The 23,749-nt window shown below is 48.5% G+C and overlaps 3 protein-coding genes and 1 long non-coding RNA gene across 5 annotated transcripts in view; 2 read left to right on the plus strand and 2 right to left on the minus strand.

The window, feature by feature from the left end:
- The window catches only part of FKBP1A (FKBP prolyl isomerase 1A), a 22,497-nt gene extending 20,720 nt beyond the window's left edge, over nucleotides 1–1,777 (plus strand). The window contains exon 5 of the mRNA XM_035343639.1: nucleotides 1,763–1,777. The gene's annotated coding sequence lies outside the window, so the exon portion shown is untranslated. The remainder of the gene's footprint in view (nucleotides 1–1,762) is intronic.
- SNPH (syntaphilin) overlaps nucleotides 1–7,952 on the minus strand; it is a 12,031-nt gene extending 4,079 nt beyond the window's left edge. Inside the window, 3 exon segments of the mRNA XM_035343587.1 lie at nucleotides 270–347; nucleotides 7,606–7,663; nucleotides 7,771–7,952. Of these exon segments, the coding sequence (XP_035199478.1) occupies nucleotides 270–313 (44 nt within the window). The 5' untranslated portion in view covers nucleotides 314–347; nucleotides 7,606–7,663; nucleotides 7,771–7,952.
- Nucleotides 7,070–15,458, plus strand: LOC118176598. Of its 2 annotated transcripts, XR_004755483.1 has the most exons (3): nucleotides 7,070–7,379; nucleotides 8,864–8,942; nucleotides 14,799–15,458. It is a non-coding gene; the product is annotated as an uncharacterized LOC118176598 (long non-coding RNA). The 2 variants fall into 2 exon arrangements; XR_004755482.1 differs by lacking the exon at nucleotides 7,070–7,379 and having other exon boundaries at nucleotides 8,723–8,942.
- RAD21L1 (RAD21 cohesin complex component like 1) overlaps nucleotides 9,991–23,749 on the minus strand; it is a 20,948-nt gene continuing 7,189 nt past the window's right edge. The window contains exons 4-16 of the mRNA XM_035343571.1: nucleotides 23,222–23,592; nucleotides 21,551–21,680; nucleotides 20,102–20,201; nucleotides 19,580–19,686; nucleotides 19,000–19,185; nucleotides 18,386–18,487; nucleotides 17,418–17,531; nucleotides 16,188–16,417; nucleotides 14,760–14,862; nucleotides 14,312–14,451; nucleotides 13,538–13,624; nucleotides 12,709–12,786; nucleotides 9,991–11,395 (exon numbers count right to left, since the gene is read on the minus strand). Coding sequence (XP_035199462.1) covers nucleotides 11,207–11,395; nucleotides 12,709–12,786; nucleotides 13,538–13,624; nucleotides 14,312–14,451; nucleotides 14,760–14,862; nucleotides 16,188–16,417; nucleotides 17,418–17,531; nucleotides 18,386–18,487; nucleotides 19,000–19,185; nucleotides 19,580–19,686; nucleotides 20,102–20,201; nucleotides 21,551–21,680; nucleotides 23,222–23,365 — 1,710 coding nt within the window. The 5' untranslated portion in view covers nucleotides 23,366–23,592 and the 3' untranslated portion in view covers nucleotides 9,991–11,206. The remainder of the gene's footprint in view (nucleotides 11,396–12,708; nucleotides 12,787–13,537; nucleotides 13,625–14,311; nucleotides 14,452–14,759; nucleotides 14,863–16,187; nucleotides 16,418–17,417; nucleotides 17,532–18,385; nucleotides 18,488–18,999; nucleotides 19,186–19,579; nucleotides 19,687–20,101; nucleotides 20,202–21,550; nucleotides 21,681–23,221; nucleotides 23,593–23,749) is intronic.

The following is a 23,749-nucleotide window of genomic DNA, read 5'->3' on the forward strand; positions in this document are numbered from 1 at the left end:
AAGGAACTGATCCCAGGACCAGGTTGTCGATGACAGCAGGGTCAGAGACACACAGAGAGGGACGGGGAGCGGTGCTGGGGGTGCTCCATGCGGAGACGGGGACACGGTGCGGCGGTGACATGCGGCGCCCCAGACCCGGGCTGGGCGGCCGTGCCGTGGAGCAGCAGCCCCGGGCTGGGTGCACGGGAGGACGGGGACGCTCCTGCCCTGCTGCTAACCGCGAGGAGAGCCGGCTGGGCTCTAGGGGTGAGCGGCCGAAGCGTATTCACCTTCGGGATCCGGTGGACGAGCGTCTGCTCCCCGGCAGAGACATGGCCGCGGTGCCGCGGGTCCTTGGCACGGGGGAACTGCGGGTTAAATGCAACAGAGAGAGGAGGTCAGGGTGGGGAAAGCACCCGCGCAGACGTCAGCCCCGGTCCCACGGCATCGAGTTAAGCCTTGGGGTCACCTGTATGGGGACGGGCGCGGATTGCATCCCATGCACGCCCCAGCTCTGCTCCCTGCCAGCCTCCCACAGCCCACAGACCCCGGGATGCTGCGCGCCCGGGGTCCTCCCCAGGCAGCACACCCGGGGTGAGGGCTTTCTTTGTTACAAGGCCAAGCAGCAGCAGCCCAGATGCCCACCGTGAATTCCTGGGCAGGGATGGGATGAAACCTTGGGGTCCTGACGCCCAGCCCTGCACCTCGCCGTGTCCCACCCCACCGGTGACCGGGGCACGCTGCTGTCCCTGCTGCGGGCTGGGACATTTAACACTTGTCATTAATTAAGCCAGAATCGCCCATTCAGCAGGGAAAGCAGGTACGGAAGATCCCTGCGTGATGCAGCAGCAGCCGCTAAGCCCATGAGAACCCCAGATCTTCGCTTGCCAATAAATAGGCCAGACCCAGGGGTCTGGAGCTGTCAGCTGGATCCTGTGCTCCATGCCCCCCCCCTATTCCCGGCACATTCAAGCTGCCAGATTCTGTCCCAGATTTTGGCAGCTTTGGCCCCGAGCAGCCCGAGAGATGGGACCTGATAATGGATGGGTTGGGAGCGCCGAGTGCTGCTTGGACTCCGCTCCCGGGGAGAGGCCGGAGGAAAGGAGGGCACCCTGCCAGCTCGTGCCAAACGCATTGGCAACCCCAGATTTTCTCTTCCCGGCTAATTCCTGCCCAAAGCCAAGCTCCCCCCCCCTCTCCCCAGGGTTTGCTGCTACCTGCTCCCCAAACAGGGCTCCGACGGACTCAGGGAGCTGCGGCAGAGGGGCTGGCAGCGCGCAGCCGTGGTGAGCCCCAGCTCAGCACCGGGGGGGGTCCAGCCCCAGAGGGTCTGGGGATCCTGGATGGGCACGGGGGGGAAGCCCTGGGGCAGGAGCGGTGGTGCTCAGCCCCGCTGGGTCAGAGCTCCCGGACCGGCCGCGTGCGCGGCCGCGGGGCCGTGCTGCTGCAGCAGCGTGAATCAGCATCCAGCAGCGCCTGGCCCTCCGGCAGCGCCGCGCACTGCAGCACGGTACAGCCCGTCCCTGCTCCTGTAACGTCCCCGTGCTCCCGGGCAGGGCTTTGTGGAGCTTTGCAGCCGCACAGATTAACTCCTCGCCCTCTCGCAGCACCCGGCGTGGCCGCTGCCTCCGGCTCCACTGCGAGGTTATGGGCACACGGCGTGGCTCTGCTCGGGAGGGAGCCCTCTGCGTGGCACTCAGCCCACGGGACGAGTGCCAGGAGCAGGGGCAGCCCCCCTGCACCCTCCTGGCACGGGCTGGGTCCCGCGGGCGGCCGAGGACAGGCAGGTTTGGCAGACTCGGGGCCAAAGCCACCGCGCCGATCCCACACCTTCGTGTTCATGCACTGCCTCTGCCAAGGTAATTACTGTCTGCAGGCAGGACTGCCACGGCTGTGGGAACCAGGACAAGTACTCATGGTGAAAAGCGAGCCTTGCCATGGCAGCATGGGGAACCCACGACCGTCTCATTGCTTTGAATGCGAGAGAGGCAGCAGCAGTGAGGACCTCCTGTAATGTCCCCTCTGCTTCGCCTCCGCTTCCCGCGCGCCCAGCCGCAGCTCCCCACCTCTGCAGCAAGGTGAGAGCGCAGGGGGCTCTGTCGCATCCCCCAGCCAGGGCTTTCCAGGGGGAAAACACGCAAGGACTGAGCCCATCCGCTCTGTGCTCCGCTGGGCAGCTGCCCAGCACGCAGGAGGGGATTTTCAGGGGCAGAGCCATCGCCCCAGCCAGCCCGGAGCCGAAACGCGCCGCGCCGCTGGTGGCAGCCTGGGCGAGAGCTTTCCCAGCGCCGCCGTGGCAAGCAGCCCGTGCACGGCGGCTCTGGCTCTCTGCGGAGGCTGCCCGTCCATTAGGCATTAGGAAAAATACACAGAGAGGAAATGGAAAGTGTTCAAAGATAAACGAGCGAGGCCCCGGGCGCGCTGCGCACTCGCCAGCAGGGAAGTCAATGGCATCCGCGAGCGGCCACGGGGAGGGCCAAGAAAGGCAGAGGGGTAATCGAGGGCAGGTCACAGCAATCCCAAATCATCCAGGAAAGGCAGCTTCTGAAAGGAGTCAGAGCAAAGCTGCAGGGGTAAGCAGGAGAGAAGAAATCCCATAAAAACATCGGGGTGGAAGGCGACCCACGCTGGGGCAGAGGACGGGCAGGCTCGTTTCTCCGTGCCAGAAGCGCAGGGGACAGAGCGGCCGGCCCCACACCGCCAGGCAGCTCCAGCAGCGGCTCTGCACCCCAAAAATAACCCGAAATGAACATCAGGAGCCTGGGCAGTGGGAGAGGAGATGCGGGGCCTGGCAGGATGGTATGCTGTGGCCAGCAGTCCCGGCTGCACAGCCCGAGTCGTGCGAGGGCTGAACCCAGAGCAGGACCCTCGCCGCGCTCGGCTGCACGATGGAGCTCGAGCCTCTGGAGGACCTGATCTCCTCCGCTTTATTCCATCCTCTGGAGGACCTGATCTCCTCCACTTTATTCCATCTTTTTCTGCAGCAGGAGGAATAGGAAAAAAACATGGGAGAATCCCTTGCTCACGGGATGCTGCTTACAGAGCTGACGGCAGCGGATTGTGCCCCAGAAGAGACACGTCTGCGGTACAGGCTCGGCGCAGACCCCGAGCAGCTCTAACCCGGCACCACGAAGCTGCACCTGAGCCCCACAACAGAAATGATGCAAATGCTGCTCCCGGCAGCCAGTTTGTCTCCGCACAGCCACCCAGCTGGCACGCACAGCCCCAGATCCGTGCCGCACACCGGGCTCGCAGCTAGGCGGGGATTTTAACACCCGCAGCCGGTGCGGGCACGCAGGCACCGGGAGCGGTGTCGAGGCGATTCGGGGAGCGCTGGCAAATCCCTGGGTGGAGGAGCTGGAGCTGCTGCCCAAACGGGGCTCGGGGGAGCAGCAGGATGAGCGCTGCCTGTTGCAAGCTCTAACCCTGTCTCCCAGAGCCAACCAAGAGCAAAACTCCCCATAAAGCTCCCAGCCTGACCCCGCGAGCCTGGGCTGTGGCAGCACCGCGAGAAATGGGAGCTGGTGGCCCCAAAGGGACCCAGCAGCACCCAGCGACCTCCGCCTGCTGCCCCCGGTGCAGATGCTCAAAGCCTCCGTGGCACACGGCGGGGTTTGGGCACAGTCCTGCCCTCTGGTCCCCACAAGCAGCGGCACGGGGCTGTGCAACAGAATTAGCCGGGGAGCTCCTGCTGCATAACAGAAACGGTTCTTGATATGGAAACGTCCAGAGCTACAGCATGAGAAGCCAATCCCGCACGCACGGCGGGACGGAGCACCAGCTGGGCACAGGACAGCTTCTCACCAACGGGAGCTGACGGCCGTCCTCACCAGCTTCTGGCCATGAGCGCGTTGGTAGCGCTGCCCCGAGCTGCTGTGCTCAGCAGCAGGCAGGGCTCAGAGGGCTGCTGGTGCTGACGCCTGCACCGGTAGCAGTGCCAGGCACCAGCACCCCCAGATGCCGCACATATCCTCTCCCCACCAGTGCAGGGCACCCACCCAAGCCCCCCTGGACTCCCAGGGCCAAGGACCCTCCCAAGGGGGCTCCGGGCACTGCCAGGACATCAGGAAATCCTGCAGAGGAGGATTTCCCCAGGACGAGTGGCTCAGCCTTCATTTCGGAGTTGCTGCCCTGCAGGGAAACCTCTTTGGCTTGACCGCTGCCGCCTCCCCCTGCCAGGCTGGTTCCCCGCTGAGCCAGCAATGGACAGACGGGGCTGGGCCGGCATCACTCTCCCTCCTACATCCCTTCCTGCAGGGAAAACGGTGCCAAGGAACCCTGGTGAGAGCCTCGCCGGCAGTGAGGCCTCTGAAGGCTCCTCGGCTCATTCCCCCGGGGGTTTCCCTACCGCAGGCTCCCGAGTTCACTCCCGCAAGCTCCCGAGACACCTCGCCTCTCTCCATTCCTGCGTGCCTTCAGTAAGACCGGCTGCTGGCCTGCCCCGAGCTGCCCCACCAGCTCATCCTGTCCTCCCCGGGGAACGTGCGGCGGGCACGCAGAGGCAGGCGGGCTCGTTTCGCTGCCTTAATCCCTGGCGCTGCAGTGACCGCCTCTCGGCGCGGTGCCTTGCCAGCCGCCGCTTGGCTTTCCCCGTTTTTCTCGCCTGCTGCTGCTTTTGTCGGCGCTCCCCCGGCCACCCCCCCCCTGGGTGAATGTGCTCCCTGCTCGCCTCGCTGCTCCCGGCGAACCGGGACAGACGTCGGATTTTCCTCAGCGCGGTGCTAACAGGCTGCCTCTGCTGCGTGCCACCCACGCAGGGCTCTAAATAGCTGCAAAAATGGCCTTAAACGGGGCTGGCCGAGCCCCAGACAGATGCAGCGCACGCACAGCACCCGGGCTGTCGGCGCAGATCCGCGCTGCGGCGAGGCGAAGGGACGCGCTTGGCCTGGGGGGTGCCCAGACACCTCGCCAGGCCTCTCCAAAGCCACACGAGAGAAGGGTTTGGTTTTGCTCCCCGGCTGCCCGAGCCACACGTTTCCTTGTTTTCCTCTCCCTGCTCTGCTGCGGTGGCACCACGCACCCTGCGGCACCCCGCCGGCACCGCGCTGCCCCCGGGGCTGGGGGCTGCTGGGGGGTTTCCAGCCTTCCCGAGACAACCCCATCAAAAGCAGAGAGCAGAGAGGGAAGGCAAATCACAGCTTCGGCTTCCCAAGGAACAACAAAAGCATGGCGAGGAGCCCTCACTGGCTTGGCTTTTCCTTCACGCTACGAATAAACAAAGCACAAAGCACGGGGAAACAGCCACAAAATTGATTTGGGACCAAGCGGGTGCTGCGGCCCAGAAACCAGCAGGAGTGCCAGAATCCACTGGTGCGAAAAAGGGGACCGGGACCTGTCTGGGCGGCTGTGGAGGGAAGCAGGATGTGGCCGTCAAGGCTGTTGAGGAGGCAGAAAGACGTATGGGCAGGGAGGGGTCCCCAAGGGACCCCCAGGCCCCCAGCTGCCGGCATCTCACCCAGCCTGGCGCACAGCCGGGACCACGACCGTGCTCCTGCTTCAGCCACGGGGGGCTTTTGGGGACGCCAGAGGAAATTCACCGAATAAATTGTAACAGCCGAGGCCAACCTGGTGCCCGCTTTGTGCCGCGCTCCCTCGCCACCTCCATCAGGGTTAGGGGCCGCTTTGCTCCTGCCTTGGCAGCTTGCAGGGGGGCAGCGAGCTCCCTGGGGGCTTGGGAACCTGCTCCAGCAGGGACCTGGGTCCCAAAACAGGCAGACCCTCACCTGCCGGCCGCAGAGGGCAGGCGCTTGGGTTCACGCCAGAGCAGAGCGCTCGGGGCAAGAGCCGAGGTAAAATGCACGGGAGGTTGATGCAACAGCACCAAAAAATCAATTCTGGTAAGAGCTGTTATATCAGGTCACGAAACACGGGAGTATTTCCTTTTATTCTCTTGCTTTGTTATAAAATGCTGAGTTTACACCCAGAGATTACAGGAAAATAAAGACCATTAGAGACCAGGTCATGCAGCTCACCGCTTTTCCAGCTGACCTTCCCGTGCCGTGGTGAGCCCCCGTGCGCTCCCCTCCTCGCCCCCTTTGCCCAGGCTCTCCAGCCACGGGGGCACTCACGGCACCTCCTGGCTCCCCGAGGGAGCCCCACAGGGCCTGAGCCACGAGACCAGGCTGGTCTGGAGCTGTGGCCCCCCAAAAGCAAAGGGAAAAGAGCCCCACAGCGGTGGCGGTGACCACACCAAGGGCAGGAGCAGGGTGCCTGGCGCCCAGGCCCTCCGGTCTCAGCTCTGCCTGGCAGGGGGGGCAGGCAGGGGGGCAGTTACAGCGCTCAGCCCCTGCTGTGCCTGGAGCCGAGCTGAGGACCGGCAAGCAGAGAGAAGAGATTGCTCCTTCGGGGTACGAAGGCAGCGATACGGGAGAGAAATTCAGCTACTCCTCCCCTCTGCGCACACGCAGCCTCGGCGTGACGGAAGGACGTCTGCCCTAGCCATGATCCACCTCGGATCGGGGCTGGGAAAGGAGGTGGTAGAGGACTAGCGTTGGGTCCCGGCTCATTTAACAGCACATTTAACGGCACATTTAACGGCACATTTAATGGCACACCGCTTGGACCGCCCCGACGCTTTCCGCTGCTGACACCCCATTGCCCCCCTCTGAGCCCAGGCGGAGAAGCTCGCAGCCCAGGGACCTCGGAAGCCCTGCAAAGCATCACTTTCGCCTTCTCGCACAAGGTCACGACACAACCCACACGTTTCCTAGAGGGGGGTGGGCAGCACTGACACTTCCCAGGCACAACAAATGCACAGCAGCGGGTTCCTACGGGCGGGCAGCACTGACCTTGCGGGGAGGAGAGAAAAGGAGCGCAGGGCTCATCAGTCAGCTCGAGGGTTTTCTGTATCCCTTCGGAGACGGAGCCACTGGCCATTAAGTAATCAAATCGCAATCGCACAGCAGCTCCGGCTCCTGCAACGCCCCACAGAGCTGGGAGAAACATTTGGGCTCTGTAGGGAGCAGACGTGGGGCTGGTGCACGCGGGGAGGGTCTGGTGCATGCAGGGTGTGTCCAGTGCGCGTGGTGGGGGTCCGGAGCGTGCCGTATGGGGCTGGGGGATACAGGGTGGGTCTGGTGCGTGTGGTGGGGGTCTGGTGCATGTGATGGGGGTCTGGTGCATGCCATGGGGGTCCGGTGCAGGTGTCGTGACCATGACCTGTGTCTGATGCATGCCGTGGGGGTCTGGTGCACGCCACACGGGTCCAGCGCTTGCGATGCCGGGCCAGTGGCGTGCCGTGGGTGTGTGCAGTGTGTCTGCTGCATAGGAGGTGGGTCCGGTGCCCGTGCTGTGGGTCCGGTGCGTGCGCCACGGTTCTGGTGCCCACCCCGGGGGGGGTGGTGCAGGCAATGCAGGTCCGGTGCGTGCGCTGCGGGTCCGGCGAGCGTGACGTGTGTCCGGTGCGTGCCGCGGGGGTCTGCTGCATGCGATGCGGGTGTGCTGCGGGCCTGACGCGTGACCCACCCCAAGCATCCTCTGCCCTTAACGTCCAACCCCCCCCCGAACCCCCCCCATTACGGAGCGGGGCGCTGGCAGCCCCCGGGGGTGCGGGTCCCCATCCCCAATCCCGCAGCCAGGAGGGGGGGGGGAAGCCCCCGGTCCCCCGGTGCCCCCCGCCCTGCTCACCTGCACGGAGCCCCCCCGGCGGTGCGGGGCGGCAGGGCCAGCCGGCGGCCTCAGCGACCTGGTGGGGAAGGGAGAGAGCGGGCGGTGAGCGGGGGCTGCGCGGGGAGGGGAGGAGAAGAGAGGGACCCCCCTCCCCAGCCCCGCGCCCTCCCCAGCCTCCATCACCTGCGCCGGCCTCCATGGGTGCGGCGGGGCTGCGCGGCTCGGCTCCTCGGCGGCGATGGAGGCAGGGATGGGGATGGAGGCAGGGATGGAGGCAGGGAGGGATGGAGGGAGGCAGGGACAGGGATGGAGGCAGGCAGGGAGGGAGGGATGAGCCTCGCAGCTGCGTAATTTGCCTCGCTCCTCTGCGCTCTTAAAGCGACGGCGGCGCGGGTGCCCCCCCCCGCGGGGTTTCCCTCCCGTTTCTATGGCAACTCCCCCAAAAAAAGCCCAGGCCGGGGGTCGCGCTCCCCCCCCCCTCCCTCCCAACTGCCAGCGGCGGGGTCCCATCCGTGCCCCCCGGTCCCCGGCTCTGCCCTCTCCGCCCCAGCCCCGGACGCGCCCGGGGCTCGCTGATGGCGCACTGGGGCCAAGCAGCAGCGAAACCACAAAAATCTGCACCTCACCGGAGCCGGGGCTGGAGCTGGGCGCTGGGGCGAGCAGCAAAAAGCAGCAGCAGGGCTGGGGAGCCGCCCCCGGGGAAGGAGGGCTCGCCTTGGGTGCAGGTTCCCGTGTGGTTCTCGGTGCCGAGCGCGGTGGGAGAGGTGGGCGCATGCTGGGAGCCGCTGGCACGGAGCCGAAGCTCTCCGGTTGCTCCTGGTGCTCCCACCCGCTGCCTTCCGTAGCTAGCCAGGTAAAGCTCCCAGATTATTCAGAGAGTGACCATGGAGGGTGAGGCTGCTCCGTGCCTCCCGGGACACAGCGTGAGGTTTCCTGCGGCTGGCAGCGGGGCTTGGCCTAGCCTCCAGCTCTGCTCTGCGGCCCCACGAGTGCCCAGGGCTGGCTGCAGGGACCAGGAGAGCAGAGGGGTGTCCCCGTGCCCACACCGCTCTTACACGCCTACGTCTGATGCCCTGCACGTGTGTGCACATACGGACTTGGGGAAGGAAACCATTGGTGTGCTGGCAAGGCCAGAGAGCTTGCTCCTACGCTGGATCAGAGTCCAACGCTTCACCACGCTTGATCAAGAATAAAATCCGAGTCCCATGTTGCAACCACGCACAAGTACGTAGAGCCAGCTGCTAATCACCTCGTTGTACTCCCTCTGCCTTTGCAGCCTCCATTTGTAAGTCCCAGCCGGTTATTTTGGGATTCTGACAAACCTGTTTTGTAAATACACTCTAGTCTTCCTTCACGTACTATTTCCAGCAAGGTTTGTACCTCATTTATTCTGCTAGACACACTGCTTTCAGGGGATATGTGTCCTGACAACCTGCCTCTCGTTTATTCCTTCTGCTCTCCTCCAACCTCCTTTTGTTTCTGTTTCCTGCTGAAGCCGATGCACAGCCTGCCCCCCTGAAAGACAGAATTAATGAATTATCACATCTGCTGCCACCAGAGCTCCTCTCGCTATCGTGGCAATGGCAGCAGCTCTGGTGTGTAAGGTGCGCTTTCATTTCAGATGCCTTCTGGGGGGAAAAACGGTTCCTTCTTCTCTCCCTGCTCTGCTCTGAGTTCTGTTTCCTTCCTGACCCCTCTTGTGGTCATTGTCTCTGCCCCCAGCGCGCACACAGCGTCTCAGGCCCCTGCCAAGTCTCTGACACCGCCTCAGCGGTGCCCCTGCCCATCGTGTCTGGGTGCAGAGAATTTGTGAATTATCACAAGATTGCTGCGGTGTTATGATGAGCTGTTGTTCCTCCACGGCTGCTGAGAGCTGGGAAGGAGACCTGGGACACAAGGAGCAAGAGAACGCGTACCCGTTCCTTTCAGAGGGAGCTTGCACGGCTCGGAGCTCGCTGGGAAGAGGCAGAACCTCGCCTTTTTCAGTATTTTCAGTCCTCTTTCTGCCATGGGCTCAGTCCCAAGACATTGAGCTCGAGATGTGGAGAGGCAAATCCTTGCTCCCAGACTCTTCAGTGAAGCTTCCAGGCCAGGCCCCAAAGGGAAGAGCAGAACTGGCCGCTTGATTACTGTTCAAGTCAGAAAAGGAAAACAGTGTTTCTTTTGCAGAGAACGGAAAAGTTTCCCCAAACAGCGCCAGTTTTCCCTCCCTTACACCCAGAAAATAACCCATCACAAAACAGCAGTGAATGTTTTCTCATTGCTAATTTTGTCAAATTATCTAAAATGGAAAAAAAAAAAAAAAAAAGCGGAACCAACATCCCTCGATGAGCCAAGCAAACACCCCAGCTCATCCATTCCTGCCCAGGGCAAAAGCTTAAGTAATTTTAAAGCTTTTTTAAAATTCCTCTAAATAGAGAGTTTGAAATCAGTGAGGGCTGCTCTTCCTCATACTCCCTAAACCCCACATATACAAACAAATCAGAGCACGGCCGGGAACACCACATGTTAGCATGAGTGGACACACCGGGGTGTAACCGAAACGCACATCTGGAAAGCCAGGAAGACAATAGCATCCGTCCGTTTAAATATTAAGAAAATCACAGCAAACGCTCAGAAGGTGAACCCAAAAACAGCTAGGCGGCTGCCCGTTTTGATCCTTCAGCACAAACAGCAGTGAGCTAAGGAAACATCTTTGTTTGATTTTTATTGATTTCATATAAAGAGATGTCAACATACCCAAAGCACCGTGACACTTTGGAGCACCGAACGTACAAACCATCCCATGCTGAGCAGGCTCGGCTAAGCTGCCTGCACCACATGAAAAGCATTGTCTTTACAAAATGACAGCAAAAGTGTTAAAACTTTCCATACATTAGATTAAAATGCCAAGGATTAATAATATTTCAATTCAACATTTTTTTTAAAAAAATAGGTCTATCTACACATAAATAAAACTGTTAGTCTTTAGGTGAATACGCTCCACAAAATCCAAAACTGCAGGATTTCTAGGAAGTCGGATTTCTTCCTGAGGCCTACATGACTTCAAGGATAACACAATTGTCTATCGCAAGACATGAAGATAATGCTGGAGGCAGTAGCTTGCTAGACCTTAAAATATCAAAACCTGAACATTCTTTGAAAGAAAATATTTCTTTGAAATAAATAATTTTAAATAGAGTAAAGATTTGGATAAATAGAGTTTGACAGCTTTCTTCTCTCTTGTTGATGGAGTAAGATAATTAACAGACATGAGCCCTGCAAAAAAAATAATTTAATTTCCAAAGCCGGACTCTAAGAAAGGCTTTTAAGAACTTTCACGAAGCCTTTGTAAATGTCTTATGTGGAATATGTGTTTTTGCTATCTAATATCAACAGAGTAAGTAACTGCTTGTTTTATAAACATATATGTGAGACTAAAGGTACGAGGGACCACCTCGGTACCCAGTGCTGCAGCAGCACGCCCAAGCTAGTTACTTTGCAGTCCTGAGAGGTCACATAAACGAAGGGGAGCTCTGCTTAGGTCACCATGGTCTGACAGGACTTTCATTTTTTCAAGAAAAACATTTTCTGAAAAGTCAGAAACATTTTGACTAGCTTCTCTGAACACTGTGTGATCTCAGTAAGCATTGAACATTCGGCCGACAGTGGCTGTGATGTCTGCAAACGGAGCGCTCTGAGCGAGCTCAACAACAAGCTGCTTCTTCAGAACCAGGAAGATGTAAAACTTGGCCGCAACTTCTTTCCGGTTATTTTTCCGACAGAGCTCCCGTAAGCTGAAGGAATTCGCTCCTGATTCGTTCAGGTGCTGTGGAAGAAAAATAAAAATAATAATATTAAAATAATAATAATAAAAAAAAGAAATTCAGTTGGGTCAGTTTGGGTCAGTTTAACTGCTAGAAAAAAAAAATATATTAAGTGAATCTCATCAAGTCTAAATTGAAGAGGGTTGCTCAGAGTGATTGTTTCCTGCTTGAAGGCCTTGAGTAGGATTTTACCTTGGCATTTACATTTACATAGTGGCTCTTAACATTTTATTGCCATAATATTGCTAGCACCTACATACGTTACTAACATCTACTTATGCCCACAGTTCTACTGAATTCAATGAAATGGCACCGAGGCATAGGATGAAGCAGGCTGTAATGGTTTTCATGATGCAAAACTATAAAAATCATTGCATACCCTGTTCTTCGGAATGCCATCTATACTCAAGACAATTCCAGTCACAGATAATTAACTGTTATTATTGCCTGTTTCTTAAGGGCTGCACATATATGTAAGTAGTTCCTTATGGGTGTTGCACTCAACCTTTTAAAAATGTTCACATAAAATAATTAAAAGAACAAGAAGGCTGCCAAGGCAAGCTCCAGCACTGGGGAAAAGCTGGGCTTGGAGCAAACTTTGGTGGATTTTGCTTTGGCAGAAGCTCAGCACTGAGATGACAGGGCGAGGGCTTGAACATTCACCATCAGGAGAGCCAGTGCTGCCTCCAAGGTGCCTGGGATGGTCTTGTTGATACTGAATCACACCTTGCAGCTTCACTACTTTCAAAATGATTTCTGCAAGAAAGGTAGAATAAGTCTTCCTGATGCAAAGACTACCCTCGCTGCTAATTTAGAAGCACCTTGAAAGCACTGGGGCATTAAAAGCTCTCTTAAAGAAGGGGTCACTGGCTTTCTTTGTAGCGAAACTATCACTCATTTCCATAGCCTTAAACTCAGAAAAAGCTCAGGCAGATGAATAGCCAAATGAAGGCACCTCATAGTGTGCATAGCTGAGATCTGGCAAACCCATGGGCAGCTAGGAGCTGAGCTTTGTAGCGGTGCTCTAGAGCATCCTCATAGAAGGAAGAAAACAAAGGCTTAGCAGTACAGCAAACGCTGCCGTGAAAACAACAGTTCAGAAAATTCTAGTGATTCCAGCAGCTGTGGGAGAGTGGACATCATGTCAGGCACTCAGAATCCTGGTTTCCTATATAAACACCCAATAAAATCCAGCTACACACTGCACAGGACAAGCAGCAATATGCTAAACAGTATAAGCAGGAGGTTTTCTGGCTTCATCCAACTGAAATCGATAGCTGTGTTTGGTATTGATTACACAATCCACCACTGTTACCTGTAAAGTTTTTAATAACTGAAGAGTTCTCTTGCTCTGCTTTATTTCTTCATTGTCTTTGGCTTTCATTGCTAGCTTCTGTAGGAAATAAAACCAAAAGTTAGACAGCGTGTGTAAAAAGACATACACCATGATGCAAAAAAAGGACAAGAGTTCTTGCTTAATTGAAAATTCAACTGAAGCTGGGCACTCTGGTGGCCATACACAGATCATCTGGGACTTCTGACACCTCTGCAGGTTTTGTAAAACAGAGAGAAAAGAATGTTAGCTATGTTCTTTCTGCTACAACTAGAGATATCAGATGCAAACCCACATTATACACTATGAAACTGGTCCCAGTGAGACCCAGGTAGGCAGCTTCGCAATAAGAGACCTGTGTAGCTGGGATTCTGACAGTATTTGTACTGGTTAGGAGTCAAAAAGGATGTTCAAAAATTCAGCTTCAGGTTTTGGACTTAGCCTCTGCAGTTGCCTGGGGACAGCTCCAGAGTTTTCAGTGTCTGAGCATCCTCAGTGTCAGTAAGTTCAGAAAGTGTTTCCTTCTTACATGGAAGCACAGTTTCTAAATAAGTCTCTAAATAAGGAGTTGTTTTCCTCACTGACTCCGTAACCTTTGAAGATAAGAGTACATGCATCCCTGATTACCAAGCTATTAAAATGTTTGACTGGCAAAATATATATTCAAGATTGTGAGCACACCAAAATTCACTGTAAATTCATTAAATTATCTTCTTCTTCTTTTTATTTTTATATTTTTTTAAATGTTTCTGTGAAATAGTGTAGTTCTGTTCTGAAATGAGTGAGAACTAGCAGCTTTGAGTGCACATACATTTAACTCAGCTTGCTGTGCCGGAGCTTCCTGGCCCAGTGAATTATTCACAAATGAGGAGCTCTCAGAGAAAGCAGTTGCATCCTGCTGTTAGAACAGAAAGATCAATTGGCATTGCAATTTTTGCATACAGTATCATTCTCTATTACACAATTCTTAAAAAAGTATAATAAATGTTTTCCCAAATTATTTAATAGTTGATATTTCTACCACGTCTTTTCTCAAATAGGAAGGGTCTTTGCTACGGTATTTATCCTACAAATATGGACTCTGTTCAGGCACAGGCCTTACATTTTCTGTTGCCATTAAGCCCAGTTTTGTCATTCCTTGTCAATTTTGGAGAGTCTCATATTCTCTAAAAACTCCCCCTTCACTTTAGCCTAAATAAAGAATGCAGAAATAGATCACTTCTTATTGTTCTTTTCTCAATTTGAGACAAAAAAAAGAATAATCATCTTTAGAAATGATAAAATATGTTTTCAGTACAAACAGGTTATATTTTATATTAAAGTTCCAATTATACTCAGTGATTATATTGTAATCATTACCGATTAATAGATATTTTAATTAACAGTTCATTCTTGAGAGAGTCTACCAAAGCGCTTATAAATAAAATTTTCCTGACACAAGCTGGTTCACGCTACACTGGCTGTCTCTGTAACAGGCTTTTCAAACGAATATTAATAAATTCTTAACTTCTTTTAAATGGAATCCTAACATAAAATGAAAAAAATAAATACATTTAGATCTGTAAAATTTATGGGAACTGCTCACTGGAGTTTCGCCAAAGTTATTATCAGTTTCATTTCTGTTACTCCGTGATGTCATTACAAATGAATCATTTCTCATTTTTCTCTTGGGCTCTGAATGAGCTGACTCCCGCAGGTAACTTGGTTCTTCTATTATCAGCATCTCTGTATTAACAAAAAATAAAAATAAAAAGAAGAAAATAAAAAGAAAACAACAACAACAACAACAAATCCCAAAGGTTTAAGAGGAAACAACTGTTAATCTCTGTCCTTAACAATAAATAAATAAATAAATAAAATAAAGACTTACACAACCTTCTCTTTTTATAGTTAACATAGCCAATTTCATTAACATTTCAACTTATTTGGCCTATGATTTATAGAACACCACACACAAAGTACATATGCACACCGTATAAACTAGATAATATTTGTCAATAGATAATGCTGCAGCAATGGAATTAAGCTGTTACCTGAGGTATCTTGTTCTTTTCTTGTTTCTTCCATTTCAGACTCCACCTGCATTGCATTTCTTGCCATCTTAAATCTGTGACTCTCAAAGCATTTTGCAAACAACTGGAAACAATTATATTTATTTTTTTACTTTCAGACTATGATGTTAGATTATTTGCAAGCACCAAAACAAAGGTATGAATATGAACTGTATAGTAATTACTGCAACCCAGAATTTAGAGATTTGAATTAGGTCATTTTAAATCTGCATTTTTAAAAAATTAATAGCCTTTTGCAGCTTCTACTTTGGCAGGGAAATCCATGAAGAAGTCTTAGGAACAGCTAGGATCCCTTTTCCCTGAATTTAGACAGTAAGGAGGGAAGAAAGAAGGAAATATCCACATTTATCTGAGCTTTGATTTCTCTCCTCAGGTACTGGTGTGAGAGTATTTTTCTTCCTCATAAAGAACAAGTTGTAATTCTGCATCTCGACTCTAAGAGGTGAAGCTGCTCTGCTCTAATGAACCTGCAGAACTGTTTGCCTGGAGACCCTGCCTCTGAGCTCTCTCAGAGCTACACAACAGAAGAAACTGTGCAATTAACATGAGGCTGCTGCACATGGGTTACAGCAGATCTTTCTGTATCACCTTGTGTAAAGTTGATCTCTTTTCTTTGTCTTATCATTATCCCTACACATAACTTCTTTGAATGATCTGTCAGATAATATGTGGGGACATGAAAGGCTTGATAGACCCTATTTCCATGAAACAAATCTATCTTTCTTGCACAAAAAAAGAGCAGTGAGGTCTACAACCACAGGCAAGGGTGTTCTGGCCCGCCCTTCTAGCCCAAGGGATATAGTGATCAGGAACCTCTTGGCCTTCTGAAAGGCAAGGTCTGACTGCTGTCCAGCTGGAAGCTTAAGCTCGCGTTGGGAAAGTACAAAACAGACTGGCATACATTTTTCTAAAGTAATTAAAGATAAAATAATAATGTTTAAGCCTTATGTACCTTTAAAGTAAATGCAGAAGAATGATACGATGCCATATTGATGACAGAGCAGAAACAAAAAATAAGAATAATTTTAAAAGGAACAAAATTGACAGAAATCATTAAAAAAGGTGTGTTATTGTACAGTCAGTCAGGTGCTGGTATGTGAAATGAAGTATCAGTTCTCAAGTTTCTACTTGATGTTGGAGCACTTGGAGCCAGGAGCTCTACAGGTGGACTTTCTGCTCAAGTAATTAATGATGAGGATGCAAATAATCACTAGGTATCCAGCCGAACTGTACTGCAAAACGATACTTACAATGATGATGTGCACCTGCAGTTTCCTTGGACTTCACATGAAACCAAGACTGCAAAATCTCTCACAGTTAGATCTTACAAGTGCAACCGTCCCATAATCTACACAGTGGAATAAAAACCTACAAGGAATAAAACTTTACCATTTGTTGCTCAGCATGAACCACAGGCTGTGTAGGCTTGGACAGGAGCGTATCCACTCCTCCTGATTCTTTCCATGCCATTGTTTTTTTTGTTGGGGGTGCGAGGTCTAACGTAACAAGGATGTCTATGCAGTTGTTAAGTTGGTTGTATATAGCACTGCAGCTGAGCTCCTTGTCTTCGTCCACAAGCAACTTCCTCTTTCTTTTATTTTTTTTCCTCTGGTTGAAATCTAAGTAGAGCAAGTATTTAAAATAATAATAATAATAATAATAATAATAATAATAATAATAATAATAATAATGTATTGACCTTGATATGTACATGATCCTGTGACCTCGTACAGGCTTTAAAATTAAAATACAAGTGGATGGAACATTTCTCCAAAAGTTTCCATAAGTTTACCCTTTGTATTCTCGTACAGGAAATTGCCATATGTTTAATTACAGACGGCATGAATATTGTACTCAAGAATCAGGAACACAATGACTTAATGAGAACACACGAGATACCAACAAGCCCAAGTGAGCTATCTTTAATCCATCAGGAAGTTAATTATTCCAAGAATTGCTGATGTACTCAACAGGTTTCATTACCTCATAATTAATATCTGTATTTGTCAGCTTTATACTTGCGCAATAAAATTAAGATGCACATTGTAAACACAAAATCGAGACACTGTTGTATATCCACAGCTTCCTGAAGAATTTTCCTTTACTGGAAAATTCCAGTATATAATTCTAAAAACTACGTCAATATGGTCTTGTTTGTTTGCTAACATCCACCAACACAATAGCTGAGGCTTAGATTTACTCACAGAAGAAACATTTTTCTTTTTGCATCTTAATAAAGCTAAAAGATCACGAAACAAAAATTTACAAAGGCCTGAAATTTTTAAGGCCATTATTTTACACCCAAAGGATCACCGACGTGTCTCTGGCAATAGAAGTTCTGAAATTTCAGTAGCACTCATGAATAGGCTGGGCTGGCACTGCTAGCAGAACTGCAGAGCAGTAACGTTTGATTTGGTATGTGGAAGGAACTGTAAGCAGAGATGAAGGCAGAGCAGGTGATACTGATCAACCTGGTACTGTTTTTGTATAATAAATATCATAAGATAGAACTCTGACAGCAGATGAAAGTGAGAATAATCTGTTTTTCAAATATTTACACTAACAAGAAGAAAAACAAACCTAGTAGTGCAGTCAGCAAAAAACCAGTCAAGTTCTGACCTGTATCATCAACTGGCTCAAGCACAAATCCTTCGTCTTCTCTAGACAAAAGTATTGTTTCGTTCATTAGGTGGCTTTCTGTCTTAGTCGCAGTGTCTTCGCAGTTGGATTCAACTATAGAAAAACCCAGCAAATAGCCCAAATAAAAAAAGACGGAATAATTTCTTGATCTCATGAAATATAAGACTGGTATCAGACAAAAAAGATCAGAATTGGAAAACTATGGTTGATTCCATCATCTCACAATCGCTTTAAGGAGTACTATCAGACACTGCTGCTGCTTGTGTCCTGCACTGCACCTCCTTTTGCTGACGCAAGAATCTGTATGATCAGGTAGTGAAACAGACTGAAAAACTAAACTGTTTCTCATTAAAGATGTTCCAGATTACTCGGTTTTAAAGTCACTGTGTAATGGTGGTATAAGGATTTAAGATTTAAAGTTAAAAATAATAAAATAAAATAAAATAAAATAAAATAAAATAAAATAAAATAAAATAAAATAAAATAAAATAATAAAATAAAACATCCAGAAGCACTTTTCAAAATGAATAAATATTTCAGCAGCTCCATTCACCAATATAAAATAAAAATAAGACTCAGAGCACCTGTATGATCTACAAAAAGTAATTTGTAGCTGAAATATGAAGTCAGAAAAGCTGGTAGGTAATGTTCAGCAAACCCTTACCCTGTTTCCTCTCCTCTACAAAAGTGATGTCATACTGCCTAAGCAGCAGAGTGGATCTGAAGCATATCCAACACAGGATATCATATAAAAGTGTTTCTAAGCAATGTCACAATACTAATCTAGAATTCCTAGGCCAAATTAAATTATACCTAAAATGGTGAAAAAAGTATATGAGGAAAAAAGGAAGAGAAATTAACAAAGGAAAAAAGCTAAATATGAGTAACTTCATTTATTGCAGGAACAGAGTGTTCACGTGAGCAAGGAGAAGAGACTGCAAACTCACTGGCTGTGGTGTTCTCTAGAAGATCTTGTGACGAAGGAAGTTCTTCCTCCATACCAAGAATGTCATTAAATAGGCCATTTTGCTCATCCCTCAGCAGGATTTCTTAAATATAAAACACACAATTTTAAATCGTGCTAAGTCTTAGTAGTAGTCATGAAGTAGTTTCAACAGTACAAAAAGGAGAACATTTAGGGGCATGGTTTAGAGGGTAATGTTGGTGGCAGGAGGACAGTTGGACTAGATAATCCTGGAGGTCTTTTCCAACCTTAATGATTCTATGATTAGTCTTAATTCTGAGATTTCCGTCTTTCCTTTGAAAAGTATGGTATTGAAATTGTTTAAAAGGTATAAGTCTGTAACAGTTTACATAAATATCCCAAACCATAAACATGTAGAAGCTACTTCATTGCCTTTGTTATTTCAACAAGCAGGATAAAAAATGATGCAGCATTTCACCCTTTAAAATACAAACTTAATTACTAAAAATTAAACATAAATCAGATGCTTTTAGTTCTAAAAAAAAAAAAAAAAAAACTTCTTTAATTCATTTTTACTTGGCAATGTCTAAATGATCATACAGTGATAAACAGCAAACATTCCGTGGCAAACCCTACCAATCATATCTGCACCAGCCTCCTCATCTCCAAAACAATCCTGCTCAAAGCAGTAAGCATCTTCATGCAGTGCAGACTTGTCTCCGTTTACGCTTGCAGAGGTATGATCAGCCATGAGATTGCTGCTGCTCATTAAGAAGCTGCCATCAAAGCAGCTCTGCTTTCTTAGTGTTTCTGGTTCCTCATCTGAATAAATACAGAATTTCTGATGCTTCATCTGCATAAATTTATGTGAAACATATTTATCCATTTCCTATTTTTTCAAATAATTTTTAAAAGACTGTGAGATTTCCCATACCTCAAATTAAATAAACACAATTCAACTTCAGCTAACTCAGTAAAAGCCACCAAAAGTTGGGTTTGATTCTCAGTCTTCAGTATCATGGTATATTGCGTAGGTAGAGCACTTACACAAAAAATCAGGCCTGAGACCATATGACAGGCCAATTAGCACAACCATAAACAAACACTCTTTTAATAATAGCTTTTTCGTATAGGGGAATTGTTCAGACTGTACTACATTTTGCAAAAAACCATACTTTCCCTTACAGAATATTTCTAATTTCTCAACTTCTCTCACCAAAGCTTCTATCATAGAGAATTATGTTGCTGTCGTAATCCTCCATAAGTGTGATGTCTTCAGCTCTGCTCCGATTCAAAGTAAAATGTTCTGCAACATCAATAGTACTGATGGAAAAAAATAAAATAAAACTTAAAAGTGTACAAATTTAGAATGAACAGAAAGCCACTATTTAAACTAGTATTTATACTGGGGCCAATATTTATACTAACTTTTGTATCTCCTCCCAGGGTCAGTAAGTTGTTTGCAGGGCTCACTCAGACAATTTTAAATGAGAAAATCTTGAAGGATAAGTTCAAAATATTATTTTATTGTAAAGCTTGGTTGATTAAATGGACTTGGAGGAACTCTACAAAAGCACAATTACTGGGACTCTAGCCTTGTAAAGTTTTACTCAGGATTTCAAAGAAATCAGTTATCAAATCAAAACAATTCCATACAAGTCTTGATGAGATAACTGTAAGAATACATTTTGCTTCTGAAAATACTGAAATAATGGATAAAAAATAGGGAAGAACTTACTTTAAATCAGGTAGTGAAGTATCAAAATCATGAAATTCTTCAGGTAATGTAATAGACTGATAAGCAGCTTCACAGCTCTCTTCTGGAAGGTCAACAAGTCCTAAAAGAAACAGAACAAAACACAATAAGTATCAATAAAATAAAAGTAACATTCTCCCAAGTAGATATAGTAAGACTATAAAGCTGTCAGGAAGGTATGCTGCCTTTATAAAGAACAAAAAGGTAAAGTTTAGGCAGTTTGTCAACAGGACCCCAAAGTGAAATTAAAATTCTCAATTTACGTATCTATTAGAAGCCACATTTTTTTATAGACAGATAGAGAAGAGTACGTTGCTGTTGGAAACTGCTGCCGGTGCTGAAATGCTGTAAATACACTGGGTTTATGAACAGTTAATTAAAGCGACTGAAAGATTCTCAGCTGACATTCAGTCTAGAGTCTTTCATACCACTTTAAGTTAATTACTGTGTTTTATTTTTCTATCCTGTGTCTATATTACACTATTCACCAGCACCAAATAATTACAAAATCAGGCTGCAAATACGCAGTAGTCAGAAAATCCTGGAACAATTCAGGTTAGAAGGGATTTCTGAAGGTCGCTTAATCCAACCTTTGGCTCAAAACAGAATTAATTTCTAAGCTAGATCACTTTTGACTATTTATGATGCTGGAGTTTCCACAGCATCCCTGTGCGTGTTTCAGCATTTTACTATTTCAAGTGTGATTTTTTTCCTGCTTACATCTAGTTGGAGTTTGTCTTACTGCAGTTGTGACCATTGTCTTTTGTTCTTGTGCTATGTGGTCCTTTACCAGCTCCTACGGTAACTGTTAAAAATAATACTACCTGCTTATTGCAAGTGTTTCCTCTAGCATTTTCCCAATGTTTGCAAACATTAACTAACTAATCTCCACCGTATCCTTGAAAATCCTGCAAAGTAGGTATTTGCTATTCTGCGCACAGGCTAGGTCACAAAGCACATTAAGGCTGGCAAGAGATGCCAGTGTCCTGTTTGAAATCTTTTTTTAGACAACAGTGCCTCCCCATTTCTGCCTGAAAACAACAAACATGCAGCCTGATTGAAAAGGATTCAGACATCTCAGTTCATTTCTTGCTGGCTTTGTGGCTAGAGCTCAAATCACAGTCAGATCTGGCACTAACACATAGTTAGACATGTTGGTGGTGTCATTAGACAGGAAAATTAATTATCTAGCAATTGGGGGCTGATCTCAAGCTTCTTCCTGTATGACCATTTGAGATATTGCTTCTTTTAAAGGTGTCAAGGACCTGAAATTGCATTGAAATAAACCAGACTAAATCTTGGCAGTAGGCACCAATAAATTCAATGTCCTTTGGGATCAGTAAGGTGTATTTAACAGAAACTTCCAAAATTAAGTTTTAAGATAAGAGCAGAAAAGGACACAGATGGGAAAATGCAGAATCCTGTACCTACCTGGGCGAAAAGCTGTCTTCATTTTTGTCAAAGCTTCACTACAGTCTGCCAAGAGGTATTTTGCTTTCCTGTGGTAAATCCGCACCACTCCTAAGAGTAAGTGTCCGGAGGTGCGCAGAGCTATTGTAAACTTTGAAATATACAACAAAAATGTTGTTCAGGAGTTAATATTTTTGGCCAAAAAAAAAAAAAAAAGGAAATATTACACAGCAGTAACAGAGTTCCAGTAAAATACACAAATAGGGAGCTCTAAGAAATTCAACAGGGCTTTGTACTGTTATAGACCATCACAGGCAAATGAATTTCCAGAGCTAAGAACTTCCAGTTGCTTCTGTCCCTAAGCATTGCCATGCTGAAGCCCTGAATCAAGGCTCTTGTTTCATCCACAAGGTCTCAGCTGACTACCAGTGAACAGTGTAACACATCTTGAAAAGGAAAGTAGCTGCACATATTCTAATATTCTAATATTTGCCACTTTGTTTATTCAAGTGAGTGGATGTTATACCAACCATGCTCTTATTTACGCAGTCTTCCTGCACCAAGAACACCCCCTTGGCCATTCCAATGCTAGACAGAACGGCATGCGAGGGAAAGACTGTACAAACTCTTTGAAAACACTTCCAAATAATAATACCAAGATCATTTTGACAAAGTTCAATTAATCATAACCCATGCAAGATAGACAATAAGAATCAGACTACCAATTATCAGGCAGGTATTTTCACAGGAAAAAAAAAACAAAACAAAACAAAACAAAACAAAAACCCTGCTTGCACCAGCAAAAAGCCTTGGATCTCCTTGGCATCGATTAGTGATGGTGCAAAATGTTCCTTACTGTTCTCTTGGATGCAATTGCAACAGAGAGGCCAAGGACTGAGTCATGGACACTCGACTGCTTGCATCTGTGCTTGTTTGAATCATACCTTATCTGTGGTACACAGAGGATTAATACAGAATCTGTCATGAGCACTAATTATGCCTAATTATATATTTATCTGCCTATAATGGTGGGCCTGGAAGAATTCCACTGAAAGTTCGAGGGTGGTTATGAGATGTCAAAGGTTATTTATCATAAGATCAGAAAAAAAGATTCTTCTCGAATGGTCTGTGTACAATTTTATGGTGGTTTTCTCAGTCCCTTTAATTTCGTTAGGCAGCTGACTTGTTGTTGTTTTTGAGAAAATTTCCTCAAATACTTGCAGTTCCCAAACTATGTTGCATAGCTGCAGCTCAAAGTCTCTGAAGACCAGTGCTACTGCATGATATTGACAAGCTCGTCCCGTTTCATGCAGTAGCTCAAACCCACTTACCACAATCCGGTGGCCAGCTGTGCCCACAGAGCACACTCCGGAGCTCCATCAGTATGTAGAAAAAATACATTTGAATATGTTGTGGTAAAATTTTTCTTATACTGTAGATAAATATATTCCACAGATCTCCAAGGGCTAAATAGCAAGTAAAATATTTATATCGCTTTAATTTAATGGAACAGAGATTTTATCTGAGTGAGAACTGAATAAAATCACAGTAGGAATCTCTCACACTGGTTTTGAAACAGCCACAAATTCGTCTTACTAACTCTTCACAACAGCAATAGTCCTCTTTCCTACAGAAGATTTACATCTCTACCCCAGAACTTACCAGAAGACACTTCCCCCTTCAATAACCTACCTTTGGTGAGATTATATTTTCAACGGTAGTCTCTAAATTACACTCAAATATATGAGCTTTGGTGAGCTTCTTCTCCCAGTGGGCGGCAAGCCATATTTTGGCCAACGGCCCACGTTTGTTCACGAGCAAATGCATGTAGAACATGGTGTCGGGGCTGAGGCTTGCAGGTCACCTGTGCTGCCAATTTCCCTGGGCTTTTCCCCTTCTCCTTTGTCTTGCAGGCGAAGCAGAGGAGGGCCCTGAGGCACGAGGGGAGAGCAGGTAGGCAGAGGGTCTGAAGATCCAAGGGAAAATGTCCGTCGGGGCCTCAGAGAGAGCCGGAGCAGAGGGTCGGAGCTGACAGTGCAAACACCAGCAGAGGAGGAGCACACCTGCAGGCACAAGGACAGATGTCATGGGGGACAGACAGACCGCAAAGGGCTTGTAGGGGGCACACAGGATGGGGTTTGGGGAGGGATGGGGCTGCAAAGAAGGGCGGGAGGTGGAATGGGGGAAGCCCAGGGGAGGGGAGGGGATGGGGGGACTTAG

The sequence above is a fragment of the Oxyura jamaicensis genome, chromosome 20, assembly GCF_011077185.1.
Source record: "Oxyura jamaicensis isolate SHBP4307 breed ruddy duck chromosome 20, BPBGC_Ojam_1.0, whole genome shotgun sequence".
NCBI lineage: Eukaryota > Metazoa > Chordata > Aves > Anseriformes > Anatidae > Oxyura > Oxyura jamaicensis.